Genomic DNA, 16,695 nt, shown 5'->3' with positions numbered 1-16,695 from the left:
ACACAGTATTTTTTATTTGCAATGCCAGTATTACGAAATCTGCCACCAGGAAATGTTCCAAGTCTTTTTACATTCTATAAATAGTAGCCATTATAATCTATATGAAAAAAAACCTGTTAGCTTTTAAAAGCCATTAAACCTGTTAGTGCATCAGTCTTGTGAGCAGAAAGTGTTTAAATGAGTCCCGAAAGTTTTGCATTAAAACTGAGCTGTAAACTTCTCATTTTGAAAGTTTTCTTTATTTATTTCATCCTCCAGAAAAGCTGGAAGTCTGACAATGATAAACAGTGAATCAACAGCCTCCTGTGGTTTTGCTTTTGCAAAGTGCAGTTTAGCAGAAGAACGAATAGAAGTAAACAGTTCATTTAACAACCTTAAACTGCAGTATGCTGCTATCCAAGCTTCAAAGTCCAAGTGTATTTTTAACATCAAATCCACCTGCAAGCATATCCTGAAATCCTTAAAGGCCTGTGAGTGGGAATTTATATATCTGGAATATATTATCCGGAAACCCTTTATCCAGAAAGACTTTTAATCAAATCATTCTAATTTTTAAAAATGGGTTCCTTTTTCCCTGTAATAATAAAACAGTGCCTAGTACTTGATCCCAATTAAGATATAATGAATACTTATTAGAGGCAAAAACAATCCTGTTGGGTTTTTTTTATTTTCAAATGATTTTTTTAGTATATTTAAAGAAATGAAAAAGAAATGGAACCATGCTGTTTCTGTTCAGCTCTAATGATGGGCGAATCTATGCCGCGAAATTCGCTAAATGGTGAAAAAATTGCGAAACACATTGAAGTCAATTGGCGTCCAAATTATTTTGACGCACGTCAATTTTTATACACATGACTATTTGGTCCAAATGCATTAAAGTCAATGGGCGTCTGAATAATTATTTTTTTGACGCAGCGGATTTGGAAGACAAATAAACACATTTTCAAAATTTGGATTTGTGAAAATGCTAAACATTAGAAATAAACTGGAAAAAGGTCATAATGAATTTTGCATAGGTGAGAGATAACAATTCAGCTCAGAGATAAAAAGAAGGAAAGCTTTGGAAAAGTTAACCACTAGTTTTCATATCAGATATCATTATTCTGATTAGTAGCCTGGGCTTGGGGCAGGTGTTCTTGCATCTGTGATAAAAACTCCCTAGGATGTCTACCGCAGAGTAACTCAAATGGAGAATAACCTGTGGAAGGCATAAGATAGGGTAATAGGCAGTCCCAGTTTTTCCCATCTTTGTCTGCTACTTTTTCAACATAGTTTTTAGGATCTTGTTGAACCATTCCACAAGACCATCTGTCTGATTGTGGTACACATAGGCTCACGAATGTGAGATTTTAAACAATTTACAGAGTTCATTTGTTACTCTGGACATAAAGGGGGTACCCTGATTGGTGAGGATTTCTTTAGCTGAAGGTATTGACACAATTAAGTCTGTGACCAAGTTTGACACTTACCCAACGCCTAGGGTTGAAGAGCTTATAGACAATCTGGGTATTGTGCAGTATGTAATAACATTGTATTTAAAGAAAGGGTAATTGTTACGTCTATGGTTCCATAGGTTCCAGCTTTTCTGGGTATTGCAGGAGGTTTATTCCTCATTTTGCCACCTTGACAGCTCCCTTAACAGACTTTACAAACAGTAAAAACTCTGTCATGATCAAGTGGTGCCCTGAGGCAGAAGAAAGAGTGTTTGGCCATAAAGTGGGCACTAGAGGCCTTAAGATATTACCTCTAGGGGACATGCTTTGACCCTATTACTGACCATACACCCCTAAAGTGGATGGCCCAAAAGAAGGAGACCATTAGATGGTTGAATCAGTGGTTTCTGACACTGCATGACTACTCTTTCACAGTGAGACAAAGGTTGGGTCAGAGATGGACAATGTTGATGCCTTGTCCCATTCCTGCTAAGCCTCAGTTGTTCCAACCACTAGGTTGAAAAAAGGAGGGGGTTATGTGGTGAGAGTGTTTCCGGGACTGCTAGTCCAGCCCGGATGGTTTATGTTTCCCTGAGGTATCTCAGGTGGATATTTAAACAGGCAGCTCAAGTCAGAAGGGAGAGCTCCAGTCTAGAGGAAAGACACAAGGAAGCTGCCTGTGTGTGCTCACTAAAAGATTTGGAATCACTACAAGTTGGGTTGGGACTGTTTTCCTTCATTTTCTCTGTTTGGGCCATAGGCCTACTCCTGGTTAGTTAGAAAAACTGACCTGTGATAGTTAGCAGCCCATTAAGTGTAACTTTATTTGTGCTGGGTACAAAATAAACAGGTATGTATTGTCTAATGAAAAATTTGTATTAATTTTTACATTACAGATACGTTACTATAATATAAATTTAAAGAATTCAAAAGGAAAATTTCTAAATTAAAACAAATTTTAACATATAAAAAAGACTAGCAACTCAAATCGTGTTGTTTTCAAAAGAAAAATCCCATAGACCTTCTAATAGTCTCAATAAGAGTGGAGCTTTTATTTACAAAATAAAAACAGCTTTAGCACATTCAAGGTTACCAGCTATTGTGAGTCACTCGTTCTACTGCAGAATACAGTTAATACATATATTATCGCCCGAGCAACATTTTGGTCTCATTCATTGCCTGCAGTTTGAATTGCTAATGTGAAAGTACATGTGTAATATGTTCTAAAATCCCATATGTTGTAATTAAAGCTATTATAAAGGTCATACAATTGCAAATTGAGACTGACACATATAACAGATATGAATCTGTCAACATTACTTCTAATGAAACACAACTATGTTCTTTTTTAGCCCATCTTTTCCTAAGCCAGTACTCAAACTCTTGAGAAAGTGGTACAAATATCTCCATTCATATTTATGCTGATATAGCAATTGGTTTTTATTGGATTCAAACAGGTTTGTTCTTCTGAATTATAAAATAACAAATAAGCCACGGGAAGAATTGGCAAATATCTTACAAAAACAAAACGGTGGGAGAAAAGTGTTTTATTTTTCATCATGATTTAACTAAAATGTAATGTCTCCTTTAATAACTCAGCATGTTACAGTAATTCATTTAAGAATCCTTTACTCATAGGTTAGATAGGCTGTTTTTGATTTTCTGGTGTTCCAAACTCCAGTTATGGTTTAGTTGCAGCCCTTTTGAAAGATGGCTCCAAGGGTGACTGTGGCTTCCCCCAGAATTTGTGCTCCTGGTTCTCTAAGTTGGCGCATGCGGTCGGTTGACATGCCGTGGTTCATCTTCTGCAGCTCCTTGTCTAACCTTCCCAGCTGTTAATGCACTAAAATCAATATGGTAGTCTTCTCATGAAAGACATTTTTTGCTTGCTCTAAATATATATTATAATGAAGTGTATTTTTCTTGACTTGTACTAAAAACGATTGACTCCATCAGAATCCTGAATTTTGTGATATTTTTCGTAGAATCTGAATTTATCTATATTAGTCCACAGTAAGAGTGTAAATAATGTGAAAATGTTGGATATTTCTTCAAAATTTAAAATAAGCATCCCAGATTTTTCATATTATCCGTAAGATTATCTATAAGAGTAGAGGTGTAACAAAGCCAGGACTAAGCACTTTTTTAACCATTGGGGAAAGATTCTTATTATTGTTCACAGATGATGCATTTTGCTTGAATTTGAATATGCGCATTACAGTTCAGGATATGGTTTAATATTTACTCAAATATTTGGTTGAACATTTGTTATTCAGTGCACTTTCAATAAGGACTAAGCACAGACGTATATGATCATCACCGCCATTACCCCACATGCTTTTGTTTGATCACATCTGATGAAATCTGAGAACAGGCTGGAAAACAACATTCTAACATATGTGATGGAAATAGCAGAGGCCAGTCCAAACCAGCACAAGTGTGATGCATAAATGTAAACCGAAAATGCTGGTATATAGTTATATAGTTATAGAGTAACCTGCAAGGCATAAAATCAGGGGTAGAGGGTCAAATTTGTAATTGGGAAAGCTTCCAATCCAAAAATTAGCCTTGTTGTAAGGAAATGTTTAACATACTGCTGTAGGTGATTAACAGCTGAATTATATATTTTACTAACCTGCTGGAAAACCTATTGTGATACTTTGTGTATTATAGGATGTACAAACACAGTAACAGTACCAAAAGCTCTTTATATTTCCCTAGGTAGAGCTTCCTGCACCAAATACCTCTACTTTGGACAAGACAGTAGCTCCAGTGTCGGACTGGGACACCAGGGGCCCACGCAAAAACCATAGACCGGGGGCCCACTCTCAGTACTATTATTCTTCCTTTCCTTACTCAACCGCTATTCTCCTAGTCTCTTTTCTTTACATACTATCATCTATTATTCCACTATTTAGACTCTTTGTTCTCATAGAAATAAGGAATGACCAGGAAATAGGCCAAATGTTTAGCAGTATGAGGGCCCACTGACACCTGGGTATCCCTGTGTGCCAGTCCGACACTGAGTAGCTCTCACATAGCAGTATATCTAGCAAAACCTGTCCTCACACAGGGGGCACACGCTGGAGCCTTCCAATTCCCTTCCTCAGGCAAAAACGCATGAGGGCTCACACAGAGCTGTCACAGACATCCACAGCATCTTGTATAAATCTTTACTCTTTAGGTCAGGCTCCAACACTCTTCCTTTCATCTTAGAGGAAAGAATCACCACTAGGCAGCTCCATTCTTATTCTCTCTGCTGCCTCTGAGCTCCAGACATCTCTCTGGTCAAGCTCCCACATGATTCTCATGGTGTTGGTATCCCCAAGCCCAACAAGAGCCACACCACCTTTGGCGCTTCTCCATGTTCCAGCGGCATCCAACCCTAACCGGGGTTGAAAGGAAGAAGAGACTGACCACATGGCAGCTTGCTTTATAAAGTTGTTGCGCAACAGTGACACCTTCTTACCAAATCTGGAATCTGCCAGGGCACACATCACTGGAGAAAAGGACTCATTTCAACATCCAATTTAGGACCAACACTTAGCTGGCCACTTCAGGGGATTTGCAACCATGAGGGATTTTAAAACCATAGGGGAACTTAACCCTATGGACCCCTACATTACCTTATCATTATGCGTCATAAGTTGATTGCTTTGCTCTCTGTTGAATTTGGATTTTAAAAAACTACTAAGCTAGGCTTAAATTTAGGACATGACAAGGCTAGCATTTGCAAGGCCAAAATTCCAATATGATTGTTAGTGCTATACTTTTATACATATTAATGACTTTTTTTGCTGGTATTTATCTTAATAATATCATAAAAGTGTGAGAATCTGCTTTATTGTTAACCACCTACATTACTTAAGTACCTACAATTGCTGTTTCATTTTCAATTCATTACTTTGCATTTTATTAATCTTCACTGATTAAACATAGATAGAACATAAAGTACAACAAGAGAGAGGATAGAAAAGGGGATGTAGTGAAATAATAATAAGTGAAGACATTTTTCACTCCAGTAAGCCCTGTTCCTTTTTGGGTCTTTGATTGGGGGCTCTCCCACCTAATAAATATAATCTGATCATATTTTATTTATTTCACATTTATCACTGTGTATTGCGCAGGGACCCTTTTATTAGGTCAGTGTAGCATGTTGGCATTTTTTAATACCCCTGTAGGTGATATTCATATTCATCTTGACAAGATGCAAATGAAAATGGACCTTAACATAATGATCAGTAATGAAAGCACCATGAAGATCATGCATATTATGCTTAAGAATACTTACAATAGTGAGCCCCTACTTGAAGAAGGTTAAATGACACTTTAAGGTACTTGTAAAGATGTTGTCATGTGCATTAATATTTTACTGTTTGCTTGACAGTACTGTTTCAAGTGCTTTTCTAACATTAAGTCATGTTTGTTTTTGTTTTACTGCAACTCCCTGTCAGTAAACCTTTTAACGATCCCACTGCAGCCTTCACAAGGCAAGTATCAATCTTCCAAGTGCTGCTGTTTCTTCCCTTGAAAAAACAAGTGCTGCACATGCACAAAGCTTTAGACAGTTTAGAACAGGGGTATTCCTAAATATTTCTGGGCTTATTGCAAAATATACAATATATATATTGTCATTTCAGCCAGTATAACATAATAACAGTTGCAAAGTTTATTCCTAGTTTAGTGGACCATGGCAACCAATTTGACAATAAAAATAACTGCTTTGGATGAAGGTCAGTGACCCCCATTTGGGAGCTGGAAAGAGTCAGAAGAACAAGGCAAATAATTGAGAGAGAGAGAGAGAGGTGCACATGTCAGGGATCCCCAACCTTTTGAAGCCGTTGCTCCCCAAAGGAGTTGGGAAGCAACAATAGCATGAAAACTGTTCTTAGGGTGCCAAATAAGTGCTGTGATTGGCCATTTGGTAGCCCCTATGTGGATTGTCAGCCTACACTGAGACTCTGGCAGTGCACCTGGTTTTTATGAAACCAAAACTTGCCTCCAAGCCTGGAATTCAAAAATAAGCTCCTGCTTTGAGGCCACTGGGAGCAACATCCAAGGGGTTGCAGAGCAACATGTTGCTCACGAGCTAATGGTTGGGGATCACTGCACTGTGCTATGGCATGCCATTTTGTTCCCGTGAAGAGACATGTTTCAGCACCATGGACAGTTTCCTGGTCATTCAGTAAACACTTGTGCTCCAGGTCAACTACAGCTTGACTGCTCCTGACTAGTGATGGGCGAAAAAATTCGCCAGCCACGAATTTCCACGATTCACCGCAAGCAAATTAAATCACAAAACTGCTGCTACAATTTGCCGCAGAAAAATCCGATGTGTCAAAAAAAATTGACTAGCGTCAAAATTGGCGCATAAAAATTGTCATAATTATTCGGACCCCCATTAACTTTAATGCATTTAATGCATGGACCAAACAGTTGCGAGTATAAAAATGGACGCTTGTGCCAAAATTGATAAGCATCAAAATTAGTCTTGCACATTTTTTGCTGTTTTGCGGTAAATTCGAGAATTTTTCGATGAATCAAAACTGCACTGATTTGCCCATCACTACTCCTGAGCACCAAATGATCTATATTTCTTCTGCCATGCCAGAGACTGAGACGGATTAAAGAGTGAGATCGTGGAAACGTACTGCTTGATACAATAAAAAATGACAGAACCTTGCATGTTAATAACCCTATGTGAAACACAGATAGTCTGCCCTTTAGTAACACACTGTAGCACAGCAACTGGCGATGATCTTAATATTTGGAAAAAGCGACAGCTCATAATCCATTAAATATTAATAAATGGATGTTACAATCAATGGAAGATACTGCACACAGGCAGACCAAAGTGTATATTCCCTCACATTATTACAATCCATAAAATAAAATCGACCAGGGTTATTTAGGGATGATCACAGGTCACACTGCCTTGGGAAATAGAAAACATTATTTCTACAGCACAAAGGGTTAATGTTCCTCATCTGCCTTTATTATGTCTGATATCCCCATTTATTTAGTAGAATAACCTTCTCTGTAAGAATGAATACAGTCTAGTAAATGCATTTGTCAGTGAAAGGATACTAGTATGCATATAATACATACCTGCAGAATCCTGCCTTTAAGCTGCTCCCTCCATTTCTCATACAAGCCACATGAAGCGCATGCGAGCTGTTGCAAGGCGCCCAGTCTTCAAGTTGCTCTCAATGAATCAACTCCTATCCAGAAAGCTTCAGCAGCCAATCTACTCAGGGAAACCAGCTACTATCAATTTTGGGTGGATTCGCTGCTTGTGCAGTCTTGAGAAGCGTCCAGCAGCGTTTAGAAGTTCCAACTCTGGCGGCTTTGCAACGATGTGACTTTACTAGTAAATGACAGCCGTTGTTCCTGTGTTTATTGATCATTGGACGGTGTAGTGGTCAGCAGGAGACATGCCCGCCGATCTATCAGGCTTTAACCGCTCCGCGGGGGAAGTTCAGATCGATAACACCTGTGCGGCGGCGGCGGGGCAGGCGGAGGAGCAGTTTCAGCACTATGGACAGTTCTCTTCCAGCGTGTCTATTATTCTTGCGGTGCTCATGGCGCTCATGGTACTCGCTACTGTCTTGGGAAACGCTTTGGTCATCCTTGCATTTGTAGTGGATAAAGGTCTCCGTACTCAAGGGAATTTTTTCTTCCTGAATCTAGCCATTGCTGATTTTTTAGTCGGTAAGTGGAGGGTCAGCGACCTCTGAGGCTTAATAGAGTTCTAGGTAGCTCTAATGTTTGTCATGAATGTTCTTGTCAACCACCTTATTGGGGGAAGGAGAGCTTTGCATCTTCCGTTAGAAAGCTTCCAGCAAAAATCTTAGGCTGGTGACAATATCTTAAAATATCCAGTCTGCCTAGTGTACAGTTTTTCACCGAACATATATTAACATTTCACCATCACTTTTCTAATTATCATATAATCCCTAGATTCCTGTAATGCCTTCAAAGTAGTGATGGGTGAATCTGTGTCATTATGGTTCACGGAAAAATGAGCAAAACGGCGAAAAATTTGTGAAACGCATTGAAGTCAATGGGCGTCAAAATCATTTTCATGCGAGCTTCAATTTTAATGTAATTTTTTGTCCAAATGCATTAAAGTCAATTGGCGTCCATATAATTTTGACAGGCGACAATTTTATGCATGCAACTATTCTGACGTGCAACAATTATTTTTTGATGCTGCAGATTTCTTGCCAGAGAATTTTCGCCAAAGTTTCGTGAATTTAAGAGCAGAAATTCGCAGTGAATTCATGCCTGGCAAATGTATTCACCCATCACTACTTCAAAGGAATGATTCCCTTGGAGATGTCCTATTATTCATTTATAAACCCCCTCCCCCCCTTAGGTTTTAGGGTAGGGGCACACGGCGCGATTTCGCCGCGATTCTGCGCTAAGCGAGTTGTCGCTGCGTTTTTAAAGCCGAAATAGCTTTGCTAACTTTGGCGCTGGCGTCAATGCAAATCGCGGCGAAATCGCTGCGCTAATTCACACGCGGCGATTCGTTTTCTATTGTCGTCCGAAGTTGCCTCGCTGGGCGTTTCCGGGCGACAGTAGAAAAAGAATCGCCGCGTGTGAATTAGCGCAGCGATTTTGCCGCGATTTGCATTGACGCCAGCGCCAAAGTTAGCAAAGCTATTTCGGCTTAAAAAACGCAGCGACAACTCGCCCAGCGCAGAATCGCGGCGAAATCGCGCCGTGTGCCCCTAGCCTTAGGCTGGATTTTAGCTGATGAGGTTGTTTTATTCTCAGTAGAAGAACATTATATTTACTGTCTGTCTACTTCACAGGTGGATTCTGCATCCCACTTTATATCCCTTATGTGTTGACTGGCCAGTGGAAGTTTGGGAAAGGCTTGTGCAAGTTGTGGCTAGTAATGGACTACCTTTTATGCACTGCTTCAGTTTTTAACATTGTCCTCATCAGCTATGACAGGTTTATCTCCGTCACCAAAGCGGTAAGACAAATTTCTCTCCTGATAGCTTGCACCAAAGAAACATTCACACAACATGATAAAATACCCCCAAAAAAGGGGAAATTAGCTTTACTTATAAAGATGCAGATTATTATGCAGGTGTTGTTTAAGACCTTTGTTATGTAGACATTTTGACTTTAGAAAGTACATTCATTAAAGGATTATGGTATAAGATTTTGCATTATTGCATGGATTATGTTTGAGTTGTTAATTATTTCATCTTAATCCCTAGCATGATATCATTAAACTGACATCTCAGTTGACATTATTTGCCTTCCAATTTACAATACATGTAAATGTCACGCCAATACCCTGGCCAATATTGTGTTAATCATCAGCTGGTAATAAAATGGTACCATACCATCAAAATATTGTACTAATTGCATATGGCAATCCGTTAAAGTAGAATATTACTGGATATCTGTCCATCTGTTGTCTCTCTATCTTCCTATGTATCGGTACTCCACAGCTATCGCTATATAAATATAAAAACATTATGACATTCTGAACAGATCTGAAGTCAAATAAAGGGCAAACTTTTCAACTATGCTGCCATGAATCATCTGAAGATGAATTATTCTGAATTTGCAGGGATTTTTTATTGGCCAGAGACAATAAAGGGTTACCATGAATTTTCTATTTGATATTCCTTCTGCATAGTTTTACTATTTGCAACTAGCCCAATAAAATGAAGGTAATCTTTCATAAAATATGAATATATATATATATATATATATATATTCCAATGAGTATCCGCACTCCAAAGCTGCTGTCAATGGCGGGGTGCACGGTAATTGTTTATGTATCAAAAATCTTCAGACCAGCACTCCCTTTAAAAGTTTATTAATTTTATTATCATTCTGTAGTATCCGACGTTTCGGTCCACATTTGGACCTTTTTCAAGGATGGATATATATATATATATATATTGGTTTACCAAAGAAAGTATGAGATGTATGTATGAAAAGTGAAAATGTTAGAATTATTATTTTCTCATTTTATGACATATTTGACATTTTACAAATGTAACTAATAATTGGGCATTATAAATGAATTAAGAATTTAATTATGTTTTCCATATTTCTGTGACCTATTTGTAAAGATTGTTAAAATGAAAAAAAAAACTCTTATGTATTTGCTTGACACAAGGGGTCATTTATGAACATAAGTGTAGCCAGCATTGGACTGGAGGGTCCGAGGCCCAACAAACAGGGCTTATGGCACAGGGGCCCCCCACACCCCCTCTGGACCCCCCCCCAGCTGCAACCCCCCTCTTGGTCCACCACCCCAGCCGCAACCCGACACCCCCACCTCAGATCAGGAAGCAGCACTGCGTTTTAGAATGGTGTTGGTCCGAGGCAGCGGCCCAATTTGACCCTGAGTGTAATTGCAGGGCCACTAAATTAGCCGCAGTCAGATGCACATTGTTAAAGGGATCCTGTCATCAGAAAACATGTTTTTTTCAAAATGAATCAGTTAATAGTGCTACTCCAGCAGACGTCTGCACTGAAATCCATTTCTCAAAAGAGCAAACAGATTTTTTTATATTCAATTTTGAAATCTGACATGGGGCTAGACATATTGTCAATTTCCCAGCTGCCCCTGTCATGTGACTTGTGCCTGCACTTTAGGAGAGAACTTTAGGAGAGAAATGCTTTCTGGCAGGCTGCTGTTTTTACTTCTCAATGTAACTGAATGTGTCTCAGTGGGACATGGGTTTTTACTATTAAGTGCTGTTCTTAGATCTACCAGGCAGCTGTTATCTTGTGTTAGGGAGCTGCTATCTGGTTACCTTCCCATTGATCTTTTGTTTGGCTGCTGGGGGGGAAAGGGAGGGGGTGATATCACTCCAACTTGCAGTACAGCAGTAAAGAGTGATTGATGTTTATCAGAGCACAAGTCACATGACTTGGGGCAGCTGGGAAATTGACAAAATGTCTAGCCCCATGTCAGATTTCAAAATTGAATATAAAAAAATCTCTTTCAGGGCAGAATTCTGCTGGAGCAGCACTATTAACTGATTCATTTTGGAAAAAAAATTCCCATGACAGTATCCCTTTGAAATAAAAAAAGTTCATTAAAACTACTTGTATCAATATTTGCTCCTTACACTTCCCTATAGTTGTGCTTGGCACTGCTCAGTCCTTCCCGCTTATTGTTCCAAATCAGGTTTAAGCTTTAGGGTTCCCACAGCAACCCTGTGTCAATTGCTGCAGCACAGTTGCACCTAAAGAGTAGGACACACACCTGGCAACCAGAATGATACTAGAATTATAAGGAAAAAAGCTGCATCTTGAAATTGCACTTAGTTCTCTTCACTTACAGTCATAAATGATCCCCATTATTTCAGTCCTATACACTTTTAAATGACCTGTAACACCATAAAGTGATTTTTTTTTTTTTTATTGCATTTCGGCTACTATCACATGGAAATTCTTCACTGGCACTTTTACCCTGGTGGAGAACTGTTCTGACTACTTCCGACGACTCACATTAACTTCATTGGGTGGCGGTCAAGTGGGTCAGGGATGAAAAAATGCCAGTGGAGAATCCACCATGTTCAACATTATCTTCAGGGTAATACTCAATTCATTTTCAGTCACCCATAAATGGCACTGGGTGCAGGCGATGAATAGAGGACAAATCTGAGCATTTTGTCTGCTGTCCGTGTCTACTATCTACGCACCCAGAAACAAACAATTAATTGACAACAACATTTTTCATAAAATAGTTCCGTGGAAATCAACGGCTCACTTTTGACCCCTATTTATTTCTCTGGTTAAACACCAAAACTGTTGAATTATACATCCCTTATTTGTGATCCGCTTTGTAAACATCTGTCCTATTGCCCTATTGACCTTGACTGTCTGCCCCAGTGCTACAGTGCAGCTTAATTACGTACTATTTACAGGAAGTGCAGCTCTCGACAGAACATTTCTGGGGACTATGTCAGCTAAGGTCACTTACAATTAGAACATGGCACAGCAGATATTGCATTTATTGAGAGCAGTGACCATTATATGTCTTCATTACAAATGCATACAAAACTTTGTAATTACTGCAATATGCCCACGTGAAAGGTTTCAACTATGATATTTATTTAAATCACTCTTTTGCACAGAGATTGCATTAAAAACGAAGTTGAACAAAAATATCTATAATTAGTGGCACACTGTAGTGATCCAAGCTACATTGTGTAAGCTCTATATTTAAGCAAATTATAGCATTAGTATAAGTACAATAAACTGCCTAGTCGGTACATTTATTGCATATTCGCTAGTAAGATTTTAGCAGCAGGTATTTGGAAATGTTCTTGGAAATGATCTTGAAAAATGAATAGAGAACAAACGGCTTATGAATCTGATTTCCAAAGTGACTCAATTTTAATAGAAGTCTGGCTGTGGAATGATGATGGTATCGCTTTAATTTGTAAACTTTTTTTGGCATATGTAGGTTTCTTACAGAGCACAGAAAGGAATGACAAGGAATGCAGTGTTCAAAATGCTAATTGTTTGGGTGGCAGCCTTTCTTCTCTACGGCCCAGCCATTATCACCTGGGAATACATTGCAAGAAGTACTATCTTACCAGAAGGGGAATGTTATGTAGAATTCTACTACAACTGGTATTTTCTGATGATAGCTTCTACGGTAGAATTCTTTACTCCATTCATCAGTGTTACCTATTTTAATCTAAGCATCTACATTAATATCAAGAGGAGAACTATGATGAGAAACGAAGAGATGGCCCAAGGTCAGGAACATTGTGAGTTGACTTTTCAAGGGAAGAGAAAAGAGCACTTAATTTTTTTTGTGAAGTCTGCAGACGAGGCCTATATTGAACCTAAAAAACAAGGTGGCACTCTAAGCCCTTCAATGCCTTCTGCTGCAGGAAATGGTGCACAGAAACTTGAAAGCCCCATGTTGGATCTGAATATAAATCAAGACCTTCCACCACTTCAGGTTGAGGTTTCAGCCAAGAAGTCCCAGGACTGCTTTTACAAGTCAGCAGAAAATGCTTGCACTAATATGAGACCAGACATGGCTAGTAGCATTGCAAACCGTTTCAGGCTATCTCGAGATAAGAGAGTAGCAAAATCCTTAGCCATCATTGTTTGTGTGTTTGGGCTATGCTGGGCACCGTATACTCTGCTGATGATCATCAGGGCAGCCTGCCATGGTCGTTGTGTTCAGGACTATCTCTATGAGATCTCATTCTGGCTGTTATGGCTGAATTCTGCCATTAATCCTGTACTTTATCCTCTCTGCCACATGAGCTTCAGAAAAGCTTTCATGAAGCTCCTTTGCCCTGCAAAGGTGAAAATACATCCACATATTTTCATGTAAAACAGATTAAAAAGAAGATTGACATCTAAGACAGAAAAATTACTCAAACTATTACTGAAAAGTGAGAAACTCAGTAACACTCACTTAGAGAAAGTTAATTGCATACTCTGGAATGCAAAACAAGGAAGAAAACTGTATGTTCAGCTCCTTGTGACATTTTCAAAATCATGACTTCCTAACTTTATAGGTTAGATTTATAAAAAACCTCGGGGGGCAATTTATTTAAAGGGATAATGTCATGGGAAAAAATGTTTTTCAAAATGCATCAGTTAATAGTGCTGCTCCAGCAGAATTCTGCACTGCAATCTGTCTCTCAAAAGGGCAAACATATTTTTTTATATTTAATTTTGAAATCTGACATGGGGTTAGACATATTGTCAGTCTCCCAGGTGCCCCAAGTCATGTGACTTGTGCTCTGATAAACGTCTGTCACTCTTTATTGCTATGCTGCAAGTTGGAGTGATATCACCCCCTCCCTTTCCCCTAAGCTGCCTAACAGAACAATAGGAAGGTAACCAGATAGCAGCTCCCTAACACAAGATAACAACTCCCTGGTAGATATAAGAACAGCACTCAATAGTAAAACCAGGTCCCGCTGCGACACATTCAGTTGCATTGAGTAGGAGAAACAACAGCCTGCCAGAAAGCAGTTCCATCCAGTACTGGCTCTTTCTGAAAGCACATGACCAGGCAAAATGGCCTGAGATCAGGGGCGTTTCAGATATGAGGCGGCAGCTCCGCAGACGTTACCAGAGGTGGCAAAAATCCGCTCCTGGTAACTTAAAGAGCCAAATTTCCGGTTTTTAAACTGGAAATTCGGCTTTTCTAGCACAGAGAGCGCAATTTCGCTCTCTGCGCTATCAATGCGGCCTGCACTAGACCCCCCGTCAGCTATAAAGGTAAGCATGCCGGCGGCAGGGGGGGCGGCATTGCGAACGCCGCCTCAGGCGGCGTTACTTACCAAAACACCCCTGCCTGAGATGGCTGCCTACACACCAATATTACAACTAAAAAAAATACACTTGCTGGTTCAGCAATGAAATGTTATATTGTACAGTGAATTATTTGCAGTGTAATTTAGAAATAAAAAATACATCATAAAAATCATGACAGAATCCCTTCAAGTCTTTCCTGCAAACAGGGCCAGGATAATGAACAATACAGCTCATTTGGATGTGCTTTTTTTACTCCTCTCCTGAGAAAAACAGGGCTTCACTGACATATTTCGTGGGTGTTTGTTAAAATTATCTGTAATAGTATCAATGGTGCACTACTTCATGAGTGTAAAAGTACTGTATGCTTAAACTGTATAGCCTGAACAAATCTGATTGCACATAAGGGCTTCTGTGTGATGCTTAATGACTGATTTTTATATTTGTATGTCTACGTTTCATGGGAGTTACAGCTTTTTTTGTTTAAAAAGTATCTTATCTGCCCCAACATACTGTCTCATGCACACTGATAGGCTTTGAAGTACTGATCTTAGTGGTACTTTTTGGACTAGAAGTAATACATGCCGCCAAAGAAATGAGCTAAATGTTTTAAGATGTTAGGTCTAATTTACAAAGCAAGGTTAATATGCCAAATTCAGACCAAAAAAAAGTTCCCACAATGCTGCATTTTCCCCCAAACCAACATCATTGTGAATGTCTGCTAAATATTGCATGCTGCAAGTTGTGCACAATTCACCAATGCAGACCTAAATTAGCCTCTGCATTGCTGAATCATGTGTAACTTGTGCACCATGTTGCTTGCATTTATGCAATTGCAATTGCATTTGAAAATTGGGTTAACACTGTGTATTGTCAAGAAGTAATAATGCAACTCATGCTTAAAACTGATGACAAGTTTTAAATTATTTGTTATAGAGGTATGGTATCTATAATCTGCAATGCTTGGGACTTGGGATTTATCCGCTTAATATTGAGCACCATGCCTTAAGGCTATTAAAAACATGAAAATATGAAACAACAGCAGGATCATTTTACTAGGAACATGGATTTATGGTAACTTAGGCAACATCATGTGTAAGGTTCTGGGGCTGCTAAAGGGAATAAAATGCACAAATACAGTTGCCAGTAGCAACCAATCAGGATATCATTTTCAAACTTATTGTAGGCTGTTTAAGACCAATTGCTGTTGCTACTACTCTAAGTTAAAGTGAAAATTTGGGTGGAAAGATATTTGTATTTTGGATCTAAAAAACGGTGCTGAATGTTTAGTTGCAATGTATATCTAGTTAACAGCTGAAAACAGGTTGTAGAAGAGCAATATAATCAAATATTAAAGGAAGAAACAATAACAGGATAACAATCATAGTTTGGGTGTATTATTGTTTCTTAAAAAAAAATATATATATATATATATATATATATATATATATATATATATATATATATATATATATATATATATATATATATATATATATTAGGAGTGGACACTCTGGCACACTGATCGATTGCAGATACTTAGATCTAAGGTCAAATGTGCAGATGAGTTTCTGCTGAGAACAAAGCCATACATGTAATATTTACTGCATTTTCCATCCATTTGGCTCCAGTACTTTCAAATAACTTAGTATTTTTGATTCAGACAAAGGAAAAGTACTTTGCTTTCAAACTGGGTTTCAGCAAGTTTTATTACATATTGGCATTTATTCTTATCTGGGAGCCATATTTATTACATTTTTATTTTAGCTCATATGTGTGAGAGCAGCTAGAGTTATTATAAAAAAAGACCCTCGTTCCAAGTCTCTGTATACTGCTTATACTGTAAGTCATACACTACTTGAGTTCATTTAAGGAGGAAATCTGTTCTAACATTATAGTTTATCTCTGTTTTTTATGATTACTGGAATGGAATGTTCCACTCTTTTTCCTTGTAGCTTTGATTACATTTTCCATAATGTTG

The 16,695-nt window shown here is 38.6% G+C and overlaps 1 protein-coding gene across 1 annotated transcript; it reads left to right on the top strand.

The window, feature by feature from the left end:
- Positions 1-7,594: 7,594 nt before the first annotated feature.
- LOC108713513 (histamine H3 receptor) lies at positions 7,595-13,782 on the top strand. Its single transcript, XM_018257077.2, has 3 exons — positions 7,595-8,144; positions 9,254-9,420; positions 12,892-13,782. Exons 1-3 carry the CDS (start codon positions 7,868-7,870, stop codon positions 13,780-13,782), a joined length of 1,335 nt encoding a protein of 444 aa, XP_018112566.2. The 5' UTR covers positions 7,595-7,867.
- The last annotated feature ends 2,913 nt before the right edge of the window (positions 13,783-16,695 follow it).

The sequence above is a fragment of the Xenopus laevis genome, chromosome 4L, assembly GCF_017654675.1.
Source record: "Xenopus laevis strain J_2021 chromosome 4L, Xenopus_laevis_v10.1, whole genome shotgun sequence".
NCBI lineage: Eukaryota > Metazoa > Chordata > Amphibia > Anura > Pipidae > Xenopus > Xenopus laevis.
Note: the sequence above shows the minus strand (reverse complement) of the source record. Positions and strands in the feature narration are given on the sequence as shown.

What these genes read in the sequence shown, in the direction of transcription:
- LOC108713513 (XM_018257077.2), top strand. Translation starts at nt 7,868, where the DNA reads ATGCCCGCCGATCTATCAGGCTTTAACCGCTCCGCGGGGGAAGTTCAG. An exon ending in CATTGCTGATTTTTTAGTCG is followed by an intron (nt 8,145 to 9,253) that starts GTAAGTGGAGGG and finishes TCTACTTCACAG; the next exon opens with GTGGATTCTGCATCCCACTT. An exon ending in TTATCTCCGTCACCAAAGCG is followed by an intron (nt 9,421 to 12,891) that starts GTAAGACAAATT and finishes TGGCATATGTAG; the next exon opens with GTTTCTTACAGAGCACAGAA.